Here is a 22,861-nt window from a genome sequence, read left to right as displayed (position 1 = left end):
GTCCAATAGTCCACATCGTTGTTAGGAGCCACAAACCTAAGACATGCATAATCAACCCAGTTTCGGGATGTAAAGTGAATGCAGTCATTTTCTCCTTGTATACTCAATTAGGAACCTTATCCGCTGCATGGTGGCCAGGTGGTTAGCAGCCTCACAGGAGGTCTGGGTTTAAATCTCTGTGGAGTTTGCGTGTTTGAATTTCACAGCTTCACTCACGGTTTTTCAAAGGTATATTATCTAATAAATCATGCTGATTTCTGTTAAATACGGCCTATTATTAATCACAAAATATGCCCATTTAATCAATGTTGACATATTTGTCTAAATTAAGCATTTTCAAGCATAAAAGTGTCTAAATGGAACTATAAAACGAATATACGACATTAAGAAGATGCATTCAAAGATGTAGTATTCTTCTCTGGTCACCAGGTGTCAGTAATGTTACTGTAATGATCAGTGAGGCACACAAGCATCAGCTTGATAGTCGGAACAGGCTTTTATTGTAGGTTTGAATGATCTGGTAGGCACAATAATAACACAATAATCCTAATAATAACATGAGCTACTGTTGCAGCTGTAATTTACTCCAAGCTAAAACTCACCTCTGAGCCCTCGATGTCACTTCCTGTCCTCCACACGTTCGGACCACAATTATTGCAACACACGAGCATGAGTCTTATTTCTTAAATGTTATTTTTTTCTCTGATTATGTCTACTACATATACGTATAGAGTCCTCTAATTATGTACAAAAACATTTAGAAGGTTGTGAACAGTTTTTTTTATGCTCGAACTACAAAAATATTCCATTTATAAATAATCAATCCTACTTTACGGTCGGGCTTGGAATCAATTAATCGCGATAAACAAGGGATTCCTGCACTCCCGTTGCCACCACATCCCTAAAAGACGCATGTTAATCTGAGACAATAAATTGTCCCATGAGTGTGAACGGTTGGTTGTCTACTTGTATGCTGCGATTGACAGATCACCCAAAGTCAAGCTAGGATAGGTTCCAGCTCACCCGCGACTCAAATGAGTATAAGCGGTACAGGAAATCGATATAGTCCACGTAATTCGGAACCGTGTCCATCATTTGGACACCGTGATGTCAGAATGAACAGTAGTGGCACATGCAAGCAATGTTTTTATACTGTGTATTTCAATAATCATTTGGCACATTTTGATATCAAATGCCCACTGTTCACTTTCCAAACACTGCTGCTTTAATCCGTTTGGGATCCGTCAAATACTTGTATGGAACACAAACAGACACACACACACGCACAAACGTTAATACATGAATGTTTCATCTCATTTTAATGTCAATTTAAATGCAGATTTAATTGGAATCCAACTGTGCAGTATTTCTTTCCAAATGTGCAGCACCATATCATCAAATGAGCTCACTTGAAGAGAGGTTGTTGACTCTGTATTGCATCAACTGTGATACCAAATAGTTACAATTACTTCAATTAAATATACAAACTGCCCAATAAAAGGCTCGATGTTTGGGAGACATGCATGTCTTGAGATTAAGGCTTGATTGCAGAAGCAAGATGAATGTCCAAAGCAAACCGTGACGAGCAGTATAAATGTTATCTCCGGCGGTTCCTGGTCCCACAGCTGTGCATGAGTAACATCTCCTTGCAGCTAAAGCATCTACGGCGTGACACGCTGCCACCACATGTTTATTAATGATTAAAAGTATGCTACAAAAAAACCCATCGCACACCATCGATATATATGTTTTGGTTCCGTCCAAACCGACAGCGCGTTTGGTTTGACAGGACATTTTTTTCCTGTAACATTCACATTTCCAATCAAACAATACAAAAATTCTGATTTCTATCAAGAAAATAAACAAGTATAAAATTAATAGTAGCTACAAATGGTCCCAATATTGTGTTGGCAGTCATGGTGGAAGGGTGCGGGCTGGTACTCACAGAGCTCTTCCAGAAGTAACTTCATCTCACTGGTATCACTTCATTGTGTAAGCAGGAACGTAAACTAGAGTGCAGATATTAATGCGTTCAGGCACACACAATAACAATAGCGTGAGGTCTAGAAAATATACAAGTAGAAAGAAAAGAATGTAACAAGAGTAGCGAGCTCATAAATCAAAGCTCGTTTGACCGTGATGTGGATCGGGCGACTGTAACACCAAGACCGGACCCACCAGTGTAAACGCTGCTACTTGACTAACTGGTGTACGCACATAAATCCAACAGTGTCAAAACTGGCATCCAGCGTTTGCAGCATTTATGACTCTTGTGGCCCAAAATAAACCGAGTGAAGACACTTCAAATGATTAGCTGCCAAACAGAAAGGAAGACGCCAACTAAACTACAAATCATTGCACTTACGGATGGAGCCAAAAAGGTTGTTCCGTCGGTCAGCAACATCAGCTCCAAAATGCTTCCAGTGAAATTGATTTACTCACTGGTTGGCTGCGTAACTTAGATGGAGGAACTACCAGTTTGATGCTACAGGTGCCCCAAGTCAGAGCCAGGAGGATAACTTTATCAGTGCCAGCCCAGACCTTACTGCCACCAGCCTACGATACCACCAAGAAGTCTAACAGTGAGATACAGAGAGATGCGACAGTGTGATACAAGTCAAATGGTGCATAAAAGTAGACGCATGAAGCCAGACACGCAAACAGGATGTTTTCTTCTTTACTCTTTCGCCACGTGTCCTCCAGCCTGCTGCCAAGTTCACTCCACTGTCACAGACTTGGCCAGGTTTCTTGGACAGTCCACCTGAGTGGACACAGCACAGTGGGCGGGTCATTAAAAGTGAAGAGGTTTCAACTGTTTAGAATAAATCATCAAAGTCATATATATATCAACAGTACCCCCCCTCCCCCCTCCACCCGGTCTGCGGGACATTTGTGGGAACACAAGCCGGTCCGTGGGTCAAAAAAGGTTGGGGTTAAAGTAACGTTGTGTTAAAGTAACACAACGAGCACAATTCTTATATGTGGCTTATTTATTGTTATTATGTCTACTATATTGGGTAATACAAGTGTAAACGTGACTATAGGGGTGTTAGTTCATGTCTAGGGGGCTCTATTACATTTACAAGGTCAGAAACAAGTTTTCTGTGCTCCAACTACAAAAATATTCCATTTCTAAATCAGGAATCTGGACTGGGGGGTGAAGAACCTTTGTCTGATCTTACCCCGCCCAGTAAAGTTAGGTTGTTCGATCCCCAAACCGTTCAAGTTCCGCTCTAATGATTTTGAAATGTTTTTATGTGGAACTTTAAACGGTAACAGTGTCACTCTGTTGGAGCATCACTTGTATTCCTACCATGCATGATTATTGTCTCCAGTTAAAAATCATATAAAACAGTGACATAGTGGCGATGTTGAAAGCGTGCGGTTGGTGGCTGCATGTGAAGTCAAACATTTTGCAGATGTCGGCGCAGACGAGTGTAAAGTGGCGGGACGTGCGAGCACTTACGTCGTAACCTCGGAGCACAGCCAGGTGGAAAGAGAGCAGCTGCAGGGGGATGACGCTCAGGATGCCCTGCAGGCAGTCCACGCAATGAGGCACTTTGATGGTGCGGCACGAGTTGCTGATGCTCTCGTAATCATCGCGGTCACAGATCACGATGGGGCGGCCCTGTCAAACACACAAACTAGACATTTTAAAAAGCTCTCCCATCTGATGAGACTGATAGCGTTATGTGCTCTTGTGCGCCAACAGTGGTGAACTCACGCTGCACCAGATGCAAAATCTAACATTGTTAAAAAAAAACAAAAGAAAAACATGTTCTACAAGCTAAATGTGTTTTAAGTTGTTTTTTTTTTCCCAAAAAACTAACCCTAAAGTTGGATATATGAGGTTTTCATCAGGTATCATGCAAATTTAGAACATGAAGGGTGTTGCACTCACCTACCATAATATTAGATACACAAATTCATTGTACACAATATACACAAAGCAAATTCAGCAGATTCCATAAAAGGAGCGGCACTAAAAATTGTGCCTTGCAGTTCTGCACCTTAGCAACCACAATATAAAATATACTGTTTAAGGAAAACTGCACTTTTTTTTTTTTATTTTGCACATCATCCACAATCCTTATGTGAGACATGGACAGACTTTTTTCTGTGTATTCTAAAAGATATAAAAACAGCAAAAAAGAGGCAGGCAATTAATGCATGTAATGGGACACACCTTTTCAGCCTAGAGGGCCCGCTACGCCTCCCAACACCTCCAAAAGCATCCAACAAGGTTTTATGGTTTTATATCCATGCTGTGACCATGCAGCAACAGGCACATTCATGATAACATGCAATACTTACAGTATTTGGTCGTATTTTGGTCCTTTAAGCATTACCAGAACTGCCTTCCTTGGTGCATTGATTTCACATAGCAACATAGAAATGAACGCCTACGCTAGCGTTACCTTTTCTAAACACAAAAACAAAAACACAGCCGCTGTGGCGGCAGCTCCGATATGTAGCGTTACCTTTCAGTCGTGGCCTGAGGCATTGTGAGTGCGGCTCTAATGAGTGTGCAGTGAAGCTAGTCGCTAGATGGTGTGATGTGGCGAGGTGTCACTACACCAGTAAAGCAGTTCTTCGGCGTAACAATGTTAATAACAATGTCGCTGTAGCTTGGTTAATAGGCAGGTCACATTATGTAAATAGAGTGCTGTTGGCGCTTTTTGGAGTTTTTTTTCCAGAAGGCTTTGTAGGCGGAATAGGTGTGTCCCATTACGTGCATTCTTAGCTGCCTCTTGGTATTTGTTTTTACTGTACATCTTCAGAAGCCACTTAAAAGAGGAGACGTGCGTTTATTTCTCACCATAAGGATTTTGGATGATGGCAAAATTCCAAAAAAGTGCAGTTCTCCTTTAAAATAATAATACCTCTGTGACAGAGAGTATGTATGCTCCGTATCATGAAATTTAAAAAAATTTAAATTACTTGAAAAAACTGGTCCCAATTCGTATTGGAAATTGGCATTGCATTCAGATGTAGTAAATGGATAAAAATGAATAAAATGCATAAAATGAATTTGTCTTACCTGGCGGGCGACGACTTGCTGCAGGGCGTTCTGACATTTGATGTAGGTGTGGTCTTTCATGATGATCATGATGACTGGCATGAGCTTGTCCACCAGAGCCAGTGGACCATGTTTCAACTCCCCAGCCAGGATGCCCTCAGAGTGCATGTATGTGATCTCTTTGATTTTCTGTGGGTGAAAGAAATTAACACACTTTTAACTAATAACTCGGGAGGGATTGAGACACAACTACCGGTCATTTAAGAAATACAAAATCATATTTTGGCAGAGACACTTTTACACACTGAAAGAGCTAGAGAAGACGTTCTTAACCTGGGGTGCATGGAGGCCCTAGGTTTGAGGGCACCCATGAAGATCAAATAAAAAATTGGTTAGCGTGTTTTTTGGTTAACGCTGAAAATTTATGCCACAATTTTGACTCTGTTTGCGTGCATTCTCTGGTTAGTGTGCGATATGGCACGCGTCTTGTCGTGTTATTAATACAATCTGCATTCTTAATGTTTTTTTTTTTGTTGTTGTTTTTTTTAAATCAGAAAACGTAATTTCTTCTTAGCATCCTACAGGTCCTCAAAAAATTTGCATGTTGTGATAAAGTTCATTATTTTCTGTAATGTACTGATAAACATTAGACTTTCATATACAGTATTAGCTAGCAAACAAAATGACAACTGGAACCGAACGTTATGTCGCCCATCTATGATGTCATCAGCATTTGACTCTCAAAAATGTTAACACAAAACAGGTTTTTATAGTTTTGTAATTATCACGTGATTCTTGATGTGACTGTCCCCAAAGAAACTGTGTGGCAGCGAGATCAACCACCAGCACTTCCTGTTTTGTCATGAGTCATTTCTTGAACTCTATAGTGTTCCTCACTCCACGATCTCACTGCCACATCATGTCTTTGGGGACAGTCACATCAAAAATCCTGTTTTCGATGAAGGTAAAAGTAATCATTTATCCCATTCATTTATCATTTATATGTATTTGTATGCATTTCGAATTGTTTTCTGCATGTCAAACTAAAATTGCAGAAGTATAAAAACATGATTTGTGTTAAGATTTTCAACTTTCTGGAACCGATTACTCGGATTGACATTATTTCTTATGAGAAAAATTAATTTACTTTACGTTTGTTTCGTTTCAAGTCAGAACTTCTGGAACCCATTAAAGATGCTAACCAAGGTTCCACCGTATCCACAATATTGTATGTATGAGACAATAAAATCTGCATGCATACATTCCACACATTGGATGTAGGTTGTGTTTTTGTGAATATTTGCGGGGATGAGTGCCCATAGCTTTCAGTTGATTCTTAAAAGGGTTCAGAACCACTGATAGAGAAAGACACAAGAGGAAGTCAGGAGAGGACAGCTGTGCTTGTTCACCAGAGCTCCTTCCAGGCAGGTAGCATAATGGTAGCCTCTGCCCATGATCAGTACACTCTTCTGATGGTACAGCTCTGTTGCCAGTTTCTGGATCTCATCATCCAAACTGAGGACCTCCTTGATCAGATCTGATATAAACAGGATGGAAACAAACTACGATTACTGACATCATTCTGCAAAGTGGTTTTAAAGAAAGATATAAACATTTTGTACAACATGCACATGTATAAAGTTGGAAGGCGGAAGGCTAAATATGAGCTACAAAGTGACCAGACATTGTTATATTGTCAAGTTTACCATTCAGGACACGCCACCATCTGCTTTTGATATCCAAAAAGGTATGCACGGGGCCAGAGAGAAGAACCGCACCCCCCTACTCTCTCTCTCTCTCTCTCTCGCTCACTCTCTCCATGAGCCCTCACTGTCATTATTTAGAGTAGCAGCAAATAAAACAGACTAAAGAACTGCTTGATCTACACGACTGGTGTCCAACGTTTTTCCATATTACAAGAAAAGAAAAAACTGCATCTCAACTTATGAAATAGGTGACATTTTGGTATTTGCTCCTTTTCCCCATTTTTGCTGCTGTTTTTTTTTTTTCCCTACAAATATTTCAACTTTTTTTTTTTTACATAATCTTTGTAAATCTTCTCGGAATATTATGACTTTATTCCCATAATATTATAACAACCTATATTTAAACTCTATGGTACTAAAATTAAATTTTTCGTAACAATATTATGAGGTTATTCTCACAAAATTACAGCTTTTTCAATGTAATTACAGCTGTTTTATTTCTGCTGCTGGTTTTTTTTATGTTCCAACTATTTCAACTGTCTTTTTGTAATTCTGACTTTATTCCCAACAAAGTTTGACTTTATTCTCCTAACATAACTTTTCCACAACCTAATTTGACAAAAATTACAACTTTGTTGTTTTGCTTCTCATAATATTACGACTTTAAAAAAATGGCATCTTTCTTGAATATTTCAACTTTGTGCTACTTAAATGTTATTTTTCCTCATAAAATTGCAATTTTATTCTCGTAAAATTAAAACGTTTTGAAATTCATATAATTTGGACTGTATTCTTGTAAAATTGCAGCTGATTTTTCCTGTTGTTTTTTTGGTTGACGCTTTCTAGTTCAATCGTATTTTTAAAGTGTTCCGCAGGCCAGTCGGAAAACGTCCGCAAATGGCCCTCAGCCCACACTTTGGACAACCCTGATCTACACCCTACACATTGTCTTACCAGCACTATAAACTCTCTGACCACAACCACACAATCTAATGACATCCAATATAAGAGTTCTCATAATACATAATAATGCTCTGTTGGGACTGACACTGTCAGAGAGGTATTAATTTAACAACATATGTGTGTGCTACATCATTCCAGGTCATTTGGCCCATGTCATTTAGCTAAATAAGCAAAACAAATATTAGAAACACCTCTCCGTATGCTGCAGTGGACTATTAAACAGTGACAAACAGTCGAATTGACTGTTATTAAATTGATTCTTAAAATGTAAGTCAATGCCAGTTTCAATAGATGGGCAGTGTTTTTAATTGACTAATTTTAACATGGGTTGAGCTATTTCACTTGTTTTTGTTTTGTTGTTTTATTGCAAGCTACTGCAAGATGATGAACGTTGCAAATTAACACAATTTACAATGAGGATTGAATAGTTTTGAAACCCTCCTGCCTTGGCTTACCTGGAAGCACCTTCAGGCCTTGAATGATCTCACGACGTCTTGGCTGCATGGAAATCCTGTCATCACACATCATCAGAGCAAACATGATCAGGGCCACAAACTGGCTTGTGTAGGCCTGCAGATAGATATAAAACAAAAGAAAAGCATTTTGTGTTGTTAGCATCGGCCTTCAGTGTCCATGGACACAAAAAGCAAAGAGTTGGATCCAAGCAAAGAGCTCCAATTGGAAGTTGGTTTTGTGTGATGCAAGTTTTGAAACAAAAAATACATGAATAAGCAATAAAATCCTGACTTGCTTTTAGCAATGTTTCTGAAGCCTGTGATCTCTTTTCTGCTCTCTTCTGACAATTAAATTGGCCTTCAGTTAATAATCTGCACCAGATGAGAAATGCAAGGAGAGGTCGGCGTTAGTACTCAACAGGCAAACGTGGAGCTCAGTCCAACAAGCCATCATCCTGGAACGCTTAAAACCTGGTGAATACGCTACATCACGTCGCAAAACAATCTTCGGCAACCTGACGCCTGCTGTCATCACCCACGTGCTGCTTCTTTCTTGCATCTCAGTGCAAGTTGACAGGCCTTTGGTTCCCATTTGGGAGATTTAATGTTCCCCTTAGCCGAATTCCTAACATGGATAGATAGGACCCTCTGGAGTCCAGGGCCAATAGAGTAGTTGTAAACATCTATACAATGTTTTTTCTTTTAAACTGCAGTGATCCAACTAATGTGCGGGTCACTCAGATTTGGCAGCAAATGCGAGCCACTGTGAAAACTTGGTGCTTGTTCGTGTACCTATCATCAAGTGTGCGATTCATCTGGAACAAGCTATCCTTTCACTAAGAGCAATGACGAATCTTATCTTTGGAAAACCCAATTTTTTCTCCTACTTTTTTAAGCTTAAATTCTCAAAGAAACAGTCTCATCTTCCATGAAGTCGGGTTTTTACTGTCAGTTAACATGCCAAGCAGTTCTTCATCATGCCCCATAGTTTAGATTTTAAAGTTCTCGACAAAAATGTTGAATTTGATCATTGGAGGTCAAAGTGCATTTTTAAAAAATGAATTTAGAGCAGAACACACCCAATTATTGTCCAGTAAACTGGAGTTGCGGGCTGTGACACATGTTCTCCAGTGATTTGGTGAGCTAGGTTGTGCAGCAGTGCTTGGGCCGGGTGTGTGGCCCAGCCAGCCAAGCAGTAAATGATGGCGTCTCTGAGGCGTGCTTGCAGGCTCTGGAGCAGGAGCGCTCAAGTCCCAGAGCCAAGTCCAAGGGCTGGGCCAGAAAGGGACCTGCGTCACTCTCTCTCTTAAACAAATAAGCCCAGATATTATTACTGTGTGCCATTGTGTACATATACTCACTGGCCACATAATTAGGTCCACCTGCAGAATTAATGAGGTCCAGTACACAAACTGTTTAAAGTATGATATTTTAAATAATCACAATCTCTACTGGTTGTTGAGATGCCAAAGTCATGGTTCCATTCACAACAAAATCTATAAAGTTAATAACTAAAACCTGCATTAATGGAGATAATGTAATAAATAGTTGTACAGTTTCTTCTTTTTACTCATGATACCAACTCTTTTTAAATAATGCACTACAACAACTCTCAAAGATTATAGAAGATGTTTTCATAATTTTCCACACCTGTGCAAATACTGTAGCTTTAATAGATTTAAGTGAATGGAATGGATGACATCACACATGACATAAACATTGTATGAGACCTGCTCATATCTCACAAGACCTCAGCTCAGCCAGCATCAAAGGATTGTGTGTGCGTTTTCCTTGGCTTTTCGTGACACGCCAAAGGATGACCATAAAAATATAATAACTATATATACTGTAAGTAATCCGTGAAGTAATCAGTTTCACATTCAAAGTAGTAAGACTCATCACTTGTAAAGTATTTTAGTTATTAACTTATTTTTACACTTGTGTGATAATCAAGAATGACAAACAATTTGAAACGTGGTACGTCTGCAAAATGAATCACCTTTGCATTACACCCTTGGTTTCCAAAGTGGTGTATGCGTACCCCCAGGAGTGCGCCAATTGTCATGAGGGTACGTGAATAAAAATGAAAAACATATTAGCGCCTAACCCAGCGCAATTACGAGTGCGCCTGAACGCCTCACAGCACAGAGAGCAGAAAGAAGGAAGGAGAGTTATATGTGTGAGTATGTGTGAGTTATATGAGCAAGTTTGATGATTATGTTGTGCATTACATTTGTTTAATCTTGAAGATTTCCTTTATAGTGGTGTTCCAATCCCCGCACTGTGAAAACCTGTCAATGTATGTGTGTGTCAGGGTGAGTGGGGGAATCCCCCGATGACGCTTTATCTCTTCTTGTATTTATTTTTGTACTTTGGACATGGCTTCATCGTGTTTATTAAACTTTCCCTTTCAATTTGGTATCAAATTAATATGCAGACTTAAATCATGGCAGTTGCAAGTAGACAAAAGTGAAGGTCAAATTCAACCCATTCAAACGGAAGCATCCCTACATCCAGCTGAAATAAAGGATATTTAGGACAAATACTTATGTATTATATTTATCAGTGCTCATGTAAAACTTTTATCAAATTTTGACCATGCAAAATATACATTTTTGAACCAGAATAACTTACTTACTGTAAAATCAATTAACCAATTAATCATGTTCAATATTTCAAGTTAACGAAGATTAAACAAGGCGTTTAAATGTGAAGGAGTAGGGGGCACATGGCTTCAAGTTGAATGTCTGAAGGGGTACGTGAATGTGACAAGTTTGGGAACCACTGCATTAGTTTTTAAAGTTTTCAATAGTAATGAACTTACATTTACGCTTGTATGACAGTTAAAGTTAAATTGTTATTTAAAAGATTACCTGTACAAGGTTTGATGATCGTGACAGTTTGAACCTGGAACAGATTTCTTGTTCCCTTAATTGCTTTTATCATCAATGACTATTGCTTAATTTAAGGAATAGTCTAATAACACTAATAATAAATAATAAAAAGCAAATTGGGCCGCACGGTGGTCTAGTGGTTAGCTTGTTGGCCACACAGTCACAGTCTGGAGATCAGGAAGACCTGGGTTCGATTCTCCCTTGAGCATTTCTGTGGAGTTTACATGTTCTCCCCGTGCGTGGGTTTTCTCTGGGTACTCTGGTTTCCTCCCACATTCCAAAAACATGCATGTTAGGTTAATTGGCGGCTCTAAATTGTCCATAGGTATGAATGTGAATGGATGTTTGATTGGCTGGCGACCAGTCCAGGGTGTACCCCGCCTGTCAGCTGGGATAGGCTCCAGCATGCCCCCGCGACCCTAATGAGGAGAAGCGGCATAGAAAATGGATGGATGGAAAAAGCTAATTTTAGGAGGGGGAAAAAAAAGAACCAAAACTATAGCCCATAAACTGAGGTACGGACCTTGGGTTACCTGTACCGTTGCACCCCTACTGTTTATTAAAGACCAAATGACAAGGGAGCAAAATCTCTCCAGCCTCACCTTGGTGCTTGCCACTCCGATCTCAGGGCCGGCATTGATGTGGACTCCACAGTCAGTCTCTCGTGAGATGGAGCTGCCCACTGTGTTGGTGATGCCCACAGTCAGTGCCCCTCTCTCCTTACAGTAATGTAGGGCCATTAAGCTATCAGCCGTCTCCCCTGTTGGATTACATGTAATGTAAAGCTAAATAAAACGCGGAATTGATGCAAAAGCCAGAGATGCTGAAGGTTGTAATTTAAGAGGACAGGGCAGAAATGGAAGATCAACAGACTACTGACCAGTGCAGAGACTGACATGGAAAGTGGATGACAGACAGGGACACTGCACTCGATCAAGCCCAGATGGCATCAACATACTCACCTGACTGGCTGATAAAGAAGCAGACATCGTCTCGGAAGACGGGTGTGTTCCGGTCCAGGAAGTCGCTGGCCAGCTCCACCATAACAGGCAGCTCTGTCAGCTCCTCCAGGACCTGACGAGTCTGCGGGAGCAACAAATCATCTCAGCATCATCTGGCTAAAACAAGTTGAGGACAAGCCTGTTTAGTGTGCTTATGCTTATTTACAATAAAAACTGTTTAGTATCCACATACCGCTACACCGGCATGGTAGCTGGTGCCACACGCAATAAGGATGAGGCGTCGACATCTCTGGATCTCTTTGATGTGGTCCTTCAGTCCACCCAGTGTCACTGCAAAAAAACCAAACAGTCAATCCATCATCCACTTTCCACCTCATTAAAACAAAACCCATGAGAGTGCTGGGCCAAGTCAGTCCGTTGCAAGTATTTCTGCATGTGCTATTTTTTCACATGGATACTAATCCCACGTATTTCCTTTGGAGTAATGAATATGCCAAGCCTAACTGACAGACACGGGGGCACGCAGCAAAGTAGTGCATGTCTCTAACCTGTATTGTTGTCAAAGTTGACTCTTCCTCTCATGGTATTGACTACAGACTCTGGCTGCTCAAAGATTTCCTTCTGCATAAAGGAGCTGTAGTTTCCTGCGGTGGAAAGATCAGATAACAGAACATTTGTAACTATTGAAAAGGTAAATGCAGATTCAGAACAAAGGGATGTGTTTGTGATCCTATATGAGGCTGCCTGAGAAGTAAAAATATTTACAGTGTTTCAGTTCTTTCTAGAAATGCAAGGAGTTGCCCTTTATTGTTAACAAACATTTGATACAATGAGTAAGACCACCTTTTTCTTTAAGGAAAACAAGGGAGTAAATGTTTTTTATCCAGAAACCTCTAATAAACTGACAGTGAAGTGTGTATGTGTTTTTCCAGTTTGCCTTTGACAGAAATTTGGGTCATGCGAATTGGGTTATTCAGCAGATTGCTTCCAGAAACAGACTGAGAATGATTGGACCACAAAGGAATGTAGAGTACAGGCAACATTAGCTCATCTCTGTCCTCTGCTGGATGACTGCAGTAAAACAACTATTTCAAATGTAAGCAGCATGCTCCATACAAAAATACACAAAATGTGCATTCTGGAATCACTAAAGTGACCCTGAGGGCTAGTAAGAATGTTGATGATCGTGTCGGTCCACCCATCTGGAGAAGTGTCCTTTTATAATATTATATGCAATAATGACAGACGTCTAATTATAGGGCTCTATACCAGTGTCTCATATAGAAATCTAACCAAATAGAATAGCCGTTTCAGAAAGAATTAAGTGACTCTCTACTCACCTTTCATGATCTGTTCCAGCTCCATTTGCAGGGTCTGGATAGCACGGGCCGGGTAGTCTCCAGCCCGGCGTTTTATCCTGTGAATAGACAGCCGTCCATCTGTCACAGCAGCCACATCATCGTCTTCCAGGAAGATCACCCGGTTTGTGTGCTCTATTACTGCACTGTGGGAAAGCCCCAGAACAACAGTTTTGATTTCCATTCTGATAAAACTACAGAAGAGTTAGGACGACTACTTCCACTTGACAAGGCCGCTGCAAGGACACAGTGATGTACTTACCTTGCATCAGAGGCAAAGTAGTACTCAACAGCTTTCTCATCCACAGGGAACAGGCAGGTATCCTGATCGGCCCTGGGAAGCGAACTGCAGCCCTTCTTGTCTTTGCCAGCTGAGAAGCAAAAATAATAACTGGTCCTAAATCAGCACTTCCCAACCCTTTCCATGCCCTGCACCCCTAAAAGGTTTCAATATTCATTCTCACACACCTACACCTAAGAAAGGTGATGTCATTTGAAGCTAAATACACATAAAATCTGAGTTAAACCTCATAACTCCACTTCTTGATTTTTATTTTTTAACATACCGTAATTTCCGGTATACAAGCTGCTACCTTTTTCTTCAACTTTGAACCCTGCGGCTTATACAGCGGTGCAGCTAATTTATGACCATGCTCTAATCTCGTGACATCTCCTTTCCTTCAGAACTACTAGTAATTGTTTAAATACTGTGCTGCTCGCGAGTCAGTAGCAGGCGCCAATCACGAGCTATAAAGGGAACTCACAACAAGCTTGTCAACCCATCAGAAATCGCAGGAGGTCATTACTCAATATAACAGTGTAGCTCACGGTGTCATTTTACAAAGAACGCTAAAATAATCACACAGCAACTTAACACTAAAATTAGGAAACTAGGAAATATAGAAGACAAGTATAACACGAGTTTAAAATAACAAACAGCAGCTATTTTAACTTCTATCCATAATGCATTACTCCCAGCTAAGCAGTTCATTGCTCAATGGCTGCCACCCATGGCATGAGCTCATGAGCGCCCCCTGGTGGCCCAGCAGCGGCAGCCGTTGGCCAATGAGCTGCTCTGCTGGGAGTAATGCAGCAATGCAAGGATAAGTTTTTTTTACGTTTCTAGACATAAATCCATCTAATGACATCTCATTTTAGCAATTATTTTGCTGAACCCCCAGCAAGAGCCATCAGCAAACTCAACTGTCCTCTCTGCACCCAGCCTGTCATGACACAACACTGTGATGACACCAATTCACCAACAGGGAATTCAAAACTGCACTGTTGACACAGGGAAATAAGCTGAAAGGTACAAACTTCTACATGAATGAACATCTGACAAAACGCAACGCTGACATTGCCAAGAAAGCCAAAGACCTGAGGAAGCAGGGAAAGCACTTGGAGCACCAATGGCAAAATCTACATCAAGCCAAATGGACGACCAGTAGAGGCAAGAGTGCTTGTTGTCAAAGATATCAACGATCTGGATACATATTAAAGATCATATTACCATGACAACAAGGAGAATGGAGGATACAACCCACAAAGAAAGAACCATGCAGTTAGGATTACATTCAATAACATTTGATATCATATCAGGCAAGGGCCTGCTCAACAAACCCATTTATCAACATTCAATGACACTCACAATACAACACGATAGACGGCAGGACAGGAAGACCTGGAAGTGGATCCGGACAAGAATAAAAATGTATATTTAGTGTGTGTGTATATATATATATATATATATATATATATATACCAATCATCTATGAGTGAAATCAGCCAATAACGATACCAATCACATAGATTAAGTGTAAATTTTGAAATAAAGATTCATTTTCATAGATTTCAACCCAAACAAAGTGAATGTTTGTTCTACCAGAACATTAACAATGGTGGTATCCGCAACTCACATTTTGTATTTCAGAATGCATTTCTTTCTAGTGTTCACACATTATTAACTGAAAACCCGAATGAAAAGCACGCTTGCAGGCGCCTCGTGGTCGTGGGTCGTGATATGAAAGGGGAACCATAAAATTTAGACAATAACATGTTTGACCCACTTTTTTAAAATCACTGGTGAAACTTAGAGGATCAGGCGCCTTCTTTAAGGAGACTTTGGATGCGAGAGCATCCAGCAGGACCCAAGGCAGTCGACTAAGCCCCTTTCCTCCCCCGTCAACGTCCGGCCATCCAGTCCGATGAATCACGGGTGTGTGTCCCGCGTTTTGGCTAATTAGCCACCGCAAAAACTCACTGCACCCTGCCAAGTGCCCACTCCCAAATGCTGCACCAAACTAAAGCTTTTTAAGGCGTGTTTTGCACGTTGCAAAACTTATATCACTATCACAACGACAGGAAGTCCCACACGGCTGACATGCTTGTTTTGGCCTTGTGAAGGGAAAGTGGGTGAGAAATGGTCGCTATAAGCTGGCTGCAGCAATGGGGGCATAGCTGATTGGCAAAAGGAATCTGTGTTTAAAAGCAAGTCTTGTAATATGTCGATACCGTGCTTTTTCACGGAAATTGGCCGACACTGATCGGTGGCCAATCTATCGGAGCACCCCTATTATACGTATAAGAATAACTGCTTTGATTATATGGAAGAATGATATAAATAGTAAATTAGTGCATGTTGAATATATAAAGAGAACATATGTATTAGCAACTGATGTGAAACGGAGAGGGGGTAGGATTAAATAAACTGTGCTTCTTCCTACTCCTACTCGCACATTGTGGAATTGTGAATTGTAACATGAAGCATTCAATGTACACTGTATGTATGTTCAAAATTAATTAAACCATACCACAGATGGTCAGAAATCACAAAACTCTTCACACTACACATAAGAGACAGGTTGTGGATCTTCTGAAAGCAACCGTAATAACTAGCGTAGTGGTCTTATTGTTGACATGGAAAGGTTGCTAGTGCTTTGGCTTTTATTTGTTAACACTGTTCTGTGTACAGTGTCAGTGACTTAGAAGTTAATTTAGGTACATGAGCAGACTTATACCAAAACTCAATTTACATCACAGTATAGAAACGGAATTCGTATGTAACCCGAGGACTACCTTTAAGTAATCATAAACCCCCGACCTAAGTGAACAAGTATATGGACAAACTAAGCAGGAAAGAGATCTTTAAACTCACATGAGCGATAGACCACAGGAATATGGTCTGCGGAAAGCTTGTGGTCACTTCGAACACCAATCAGCAGAGGACTTCCCCTCCTACACAAAATATGGTTAATACTATGCCCCCACTTCAGAGCTGAACATAACCAAATAATGTGCTAGATTTCAAAATGTGTAGTTACAAAAGACACATGAAGTTTAAGATTCACAAAATACGGTTTGTCTATACAATCTGAGAGTCACAATCATGAGACCAAAAGATCTTACCACCAACAACGAAATGTTGTACGTTTACCTTGTGCCAACTGCCTCGGCAGGGTAATGAACACTCTTAAAGACCAGGGCAAAAGCACCTTCCTGAGATGGAAGAGGAAATGTACATTTATTTGTTAATGATTTGTCGTGTGTGCGTGTGCGTTTCCTTACCAGTTGCTGGGTCACCCTTTCTACCAGAGTGGCAAAACTGATGTCGTCATTCTCCCTGTTATCGTACATGTACTTCACTAGCTTGGCTATGGACTCTGTGTCCGTCTCCGACTCAAACTCATAGCCTTTGCTCACCTGTAGGAGTAAATTCCCATGTAAGTCATATGTGAGGACAATAAGAATGACTGACAAAAGTCAAAGTTCTGCTCACCAGGAACTTCCTCAGATCTTTATAGTTGGTTATGATGCCATTGTGAATGACAATGAATTCTGCAGAGCATAAAGAAAAATAATGTGCCCTGAAACATCAACATTGTGAACTAATGACTACAAATAAAAAGGGCAGCTTTGACAACATCACACAAATAAACGTTTTAGAAATTCAAGAGCACCACATCAACTGACCATTGTTCTTGTCTGATCTGTGAGGATGGCTGTTGACAGGGCTCGGCTCTCCGTGGGTGGCCCAGCGGGTGTGAGCAATGCCGAGGTGAACATCAAACTCCACATCAAGGTCAATATCTTGCTGTTCTATATGAACACAAAACAGAGTAGCCTTTTAGCAGCCTAAATCAACAGAAGTAGAGGTGTCTTTGCGACCTGCTCATGCGGAAAAACTAGTCTCAGCTTACTGTGGATCTCCTCATCGAGAGCCTTCACTTTTCCACGCTGCTTGATGAGTTGGATGGTTTTGGCGTTGGTCTCCCACTCCTTGCTGTTACCACCATCAATGCCCACACCTGACAACAGCAAACAAAGAAAACTGCTAAGCATCTGCTTTAAACTAAGTTAGACTGATACAATATTAGTGTTGTATAAACAGTCACTGACAGGCCACACCATTAGGTACACCTAAATGAGCTAATGCAAGAGTTACAGCCAACATTCTGTTGTTACAAAAGATGGTGTTCAGTTTTGATGGACACTATCAAATATTAATGGTATTTCTAATTTTGCAGCCCTTTCATGTATGGTGGCTATACGAAATGGTTATAGTATTCTTCTGGTGACAAGTATCTTCGATATTTGATTAGACGCATTTACCGACATGCTTTTGGAAGACTTACTCAGGCTGAAATATTTTGCATTTGCAAAAAACACCCACTCTTGGGCTCAGTGGTGGCAGTGTTATGCTTTGGACTTGTTCTTTAGCTGGAACTGGGTGTACTGGTCAAGGTGCGTGGACTTATCAATACCTCCAGGCCTGGTAGAAGGCTATCCAGCATTACAATGACCTCTGTCAATGTCAAAAGAATGACTTTACCAGAAGAAAATAAAACCTCTTTGAATGGCCCAGTCAGAGTCCAGACCTGAATCCAATTAATAAACATCTGTGAGGTGCCCTGGTCAAATATTGGTTAAGATGAGTCATACTGATTGACTGCTTCCTGAAAGGACTGAATGAAACAAAGCAAAATGTGAAACAAGTTAAGTTATAATTACGGCTGTGGATACTTCTGCAACCGGCTTATTGAACATGTTTTTTTTCCTGTATATTTCCCTGCCTACCTGATTTCTTTAACTAAATCCAATTGCAGTGGATTTTGGTCATATTATAGAAATGACTTATGATGGTAATTTAGCAATCCAATCCAAAATTATATTTACAGCAATTTAAGCATGACCAATAAAAGCACAACAAGGTATCTAAAACATAGCAAATAAAGTAAGATATGTGTGCCATAAGATTTGTGTATAAGAGTAACAGCCAGAATAAACCACAATAAAAAAAACAGACGAATGAAATTAATATCTACACTAAAACAAAATAAAATTCAATAAATAACTTCAACAACTCAAATAGTGTAGTGAAGAGGCCTGTTTACAATTCCTAAGTCACACTGTACACAGAACACATGAAAGACATATAAACTACAGTAATAAGATTAAATGCAAAAATTAAATGAAACAATTAAAAAAAGGAGAACAGATCTTTACTTGTATCCCTATGATTGTGCTGAAGGCCTTTCTACCTTCTTAAAAGGCTAGTCTAGAAGGGTAACCTGTTCTCTCATATTTTCTTGTAACAGTTGCATCCACAGCAATCATTGGCATTCAGTCATCTTTACTGATGATTGCGAAAGTCGAGCCGTTAGGAACAAGAGCCGCTAATATTGGTGGTCGAGTTTTTTATGATGTTTATTTTCATTTCCATGGTGACGGCTTTCCTTTTCTTTGGTGCAGTGTCGCTCGGGAGACATAATGAAGCGCTAATAGTAAACTAATTTCTCATTTATGGAAGTGTGTTCATAACCACAGAATGCTGTAAACCGAGAACCACCTGTACACAAGGCTCTAAGTGGCTCACCGGCAGAGTCGTAGCCTCTGTACTCCAGACGCCGCAGGCCTTTGAGGAGGATTTCAAGGACCTCTCGGCGAGTCCTTGGCACGTGGTAGTTGAGATAGGCAAAGATTCCTATAGGGACGAGGACAGAGTTGTCATTCCATTTCTTAGAGCAGGGGTGTCCAAAGTGTGGCCCCCGGGTAGTTTTCTATTGCGAAGCAACACCAACAACAGCAAAAATTGAAAAAATAGAGCAAAAAGGCACAATGTAAATAGAATATGTTAAAATGTTGAATAACACAACTTATTATTTTTTAACCTGTTAATGTCAAAAGTGTATACAAAATATCAAAGTGGCCCCTTGAATTCTTTTGATTATTCAGTCGTCTTGGAGCAGCCTTGGTGTTAAAAAGTTCATATCTTCATCACATACTCCCAGAAATAGTCAGAATACATTTGGCATCTTGGACTTTCCACTAACAATAGCAACCTGTTGATCATAACGCTGAAGTGGAAGAAAAAGCTACTACTGACGTACAGGTATATGATGCACCTTTATTGTCACAGCATGTTAAAATATACACAGGATAAGGGAACCAGTCTCACGAGTGTTAGTGTAAAACCAGCTTATGGACAAAAGAATGTTTTTACAAGGCGAGACAGTGAGGAAACTGTTTCTAAGCCGATCTCAACATTTCGATTTACCTGTACACTTACTCTTTTCTGTTTTTTTTTTTAAATGATCATTCTTGAAGTAAATATTTGACTTTAACAACCAGTCCAATGATGAGCGAACAGTGAGAGCAGTGTACATTTGTTAAAAAAGCTAAGCATTGATAAAGCTGAAGCACATTTAGAACCTGAGGGCAACCTCGCTCAACAGAGCTTTCATTCAGAAGAGCAGGTGATGGGGAGGGCCAGTGAGGGAGAAGTTAGTTAACGGGAGAAAATTCTACATACAGTATTTTGTGCTTTTGTGGAATGCACTCACCAGATAAAGTACACCTGACTGTCACTGAAAAAAAAAATCCTTTGTTGATAATGCTCTGTTTTGATTGATAGTTTGCAGTAGCGTACAACTGCACCGCATCAAACTGTGAAGTGATGTCATTTAACCATCCTATTTTTATGACAGACAAAGCATAAGGAACACTCAATGTCATGCAGTGCGGTTAAAGCCAAGACTACTAAGTACAACACATTAATGAACTTCAATTTTTAACGCTTGTATTTAGGGCTGCATCTAACTATTGTAAATCAATCGGATTTTTAAAAGCCACGTTTTTCATATTTCCTATTCAGAAATATAAGATTTGAACTGACATAGCAAATAAGTGCACAAACACCAGGTTACCGCTTGAATATTCCGTCAATAATGTTAAACAATAAAAATATCTAAACATTTGTCAAATAGCTTCAGTAAAACAATAAATGTAAGTAAAAATGCAATCATGGTCATTTTCTTTGTCGATTAATCTGAAGCTTCTTTCAATTAATGGAGTAAACGATTAGGCCAGGGGTTGCCATTACGTCGATCGCGAGCTACCAGTAGATTTCCAAGGTAGTTTGGGTTGATCGCGTAAACGTCACTTTGTATCAGTCAGCTGACATTAAGCTCCCCTCCTGATTCGCGCTTGCTCCCCCGCAGCGTTTCAAGCTACACATGAAGATGCAACTTTCATCTTTATTATTCTGATTATGGATGAACGAACTCTGTCTATATCTATAACAAAAGTTATCTGTTCACTTGTAGCGGCTAGTTAGGTAGAAAAAAAGTGTATTGTTTACTGGCTTTGCTTGGCGTCATGAACTCTACTACAGAAATCAGTGTTTTCTACATGTTGGCTTCTTAAACTATTATTTCATGATGAAATTAGAAATGTGTCCATTGGTGAAACCTTTTCAATATGTTGCCTTGACTTCGGCTGCATTGTCTTTTGCATAATCATTTAAAATTCTTGTATGTCGCTAATGTTTGATAGCAAATGCTAACTGGATGTAATACATGAACTGTGTGCCCTAATGTGTGTGTTAATAGCTAATTTGACTGACATATTACCAGTACTTTGGTTATGTACACAACTATTTAGGAGTTATGTGTAATTATCTTTATTTCCATATTGAAGTGAATTATGATAGCAACTACTTTTACATGTAAACTTTGAAAATGTGAGTGCAAAATACTTTCCTGGTTACATTTTGTATATGTTATATGTTTTGTAGAAAGAGGTAGATCATTTTGACTTGTACTTGCATGCTGAGAAAGTGCCTGCACCCCAAATATACATGTATAACCTACATAAATACCTACTCATATTTTATTAAAATAAATATAGAAATAGTAGGTAGATCTTTGGGACTTGGGCATTTTAAAAGTAGCTCACAGGCTAAAAAAGTGTGAGCACCCCTGGGTTAGGCCATAGATGGACCAAATTAACATGAAGCAAACACCTACAGTTAGTGGTTGAGTCCGCAGTATATAGGAAAAGAGGCACAAATGCCCATTACTGCTTTCCAAAGATATGTGTGAATATCTTGTTTTGGCTAAAACACAAAGATAATATGTCTGCTTTCATGGATGACTAAGGAAATTTAAAAATATTCACCTTTGAGATAGATAGAAGCTGAAATCAAAGGATATTTACATATTTAAATAAAAAAAACGATTAATCGCTTACCAAAATAGTTGTCGATTAATAGGGTAATCGATTAACCATCGATTAATTGTTGCAGCTCTACTTGTATTGGATTTCAATACTGTGGTAGAATGGTACCAAGTGAGAGTGGAATACCATGCGTTTTTAATGTGTTTGAAAGTAAAAATATCAACTATGGCTAATTGTGGTGCGAGATAATGGTGACAGTGACGGGAGACATCTACCGTTCATTGTGATAGGGACAATATGAGACAACCGTCACATTTTCAAAGACATTTTCCACAGCTCAAAGAACAAGCTGACTGACATTGTTTCCACTTTAGCAGTACGTCCCTTGTGATGCATAGATACCAAGCACATTAGCACATTAGCGACTCTTAGTTGAGTCGATGACCACGTTATTGCCCAATCAAGTCCCTTAATACATGCATGTTAAGATTTTAATTAGAGGCTAATTTAAAGATGAACAATGAGTGAATGAGTGTTTCACTGCAAACCGCTCTATTAGCTTTCTGGCATTAGCTGTACCACAGCAGGGAGTGATTTGTCCTTACGTCCGGCAAATGATTTAGTATTTCACATTCTCACCCTGTTAACTCTTGTTATATAAAGTACATTCCAACACAAATGCGTTGTTTAAAATATTTAGCAGGCTAACCGCATCAGCAGCAGTACAAGTTCGCTAACTTGTGTTAGCCACCCCCTAGCTAATTCTAACTGGTTACGAAAACAACGATCTCCTAAGTATTTTCAGTTGATTTACATTTCTCTGGCAGCATCAGAAAATAGCAGCCTATTTATATAAATTAAAAGGAGAATTCTTACGGCACTCACCACACATGTCTTCTGTTCGGCTGCCAGGTTCTGTGACTCTGGCAACTGGGAACGCCTGTCAAATAGACTCCGCCTCTTCAAATCTCTTGACGAATCAGAGCCAAGAGATGATTTCCGCGTGTTCTCTGATTCGTCAATCGGGTCTGTCAATCAGGCTTGCACCG

The 22,861-nt window shown here is 39.8% G+C and overlaps 1 protein-coding gene across 1 annotated transcript; it reads right to left on the bottom strand.

The window, feature by feature from the left end:
• Positions 1–1,288: 1,288 nt before the first annotated feature.
• LOC129179352 (glutamine--fructose-6-phosphate aminotransferase [isomerizing] 1) lies at positions 1,289–22,846 on the bottom strand. Its single transcript, XM_054772495.1, has 19 exons — positions 22,698–22,846; positions 19,231–19,338; positions 17,555–17,662; positions 17,328–17,453; positions 17,134–17,192; positions 16,923–17,057; positions 16,792–16,853; positions 16,513–16,592; positions 13,621–13,729; positions 13,341–13,504; positions 12,549–12,644; positions 12,233–12,330; positions 12,001–12,121; positions 11,641–11,798; positions 8,145–8,259; positions 6,430–6,557; positions 5,042–5,209; positions 3,467–3,628; positions 1,289–2,761 (listed from the first exon to the last, which is right to left on the bottom strand). Exons 1-19 carry the CDS (start codon positions 22,702–22,704, stop codon positions 2,717–2,719), a joined length of 2,049 nt encoding a protein of 682 aa, XP_054628470.1. The 5' UTR covers positions 22,705–22,846; the 3' UTR covers positions 1,289–2,716.
• Between the last annotated feature and the right edge of the window lie 15 nt (positions 22,847–22,861).

This window comes from Dunckerocampus dactyliophorus, chromosome 4 (genome assembly GCF_027744805.1).
Source record: "Dunckerocampus dactyliophorus isolate RoL2022-P2 chromosome 4, RoL_Ddac_1.1, whole genome shotgun sequence".
In the NCBI taxonomy this organism is placed as follows: domain Eukaryota; kingdom Metazoa; phylum Chordata; class Actinopteri; order Syngnathiformes; family Syngnathidae; genus Dunckerocampus; species Dunckerocampus dactyliophorus.
The sequence above is the reverse complement of the archived record's forward strand: the minus strand, read 5'-3'. Positions and strand labels throughout refer to the sequence as shown.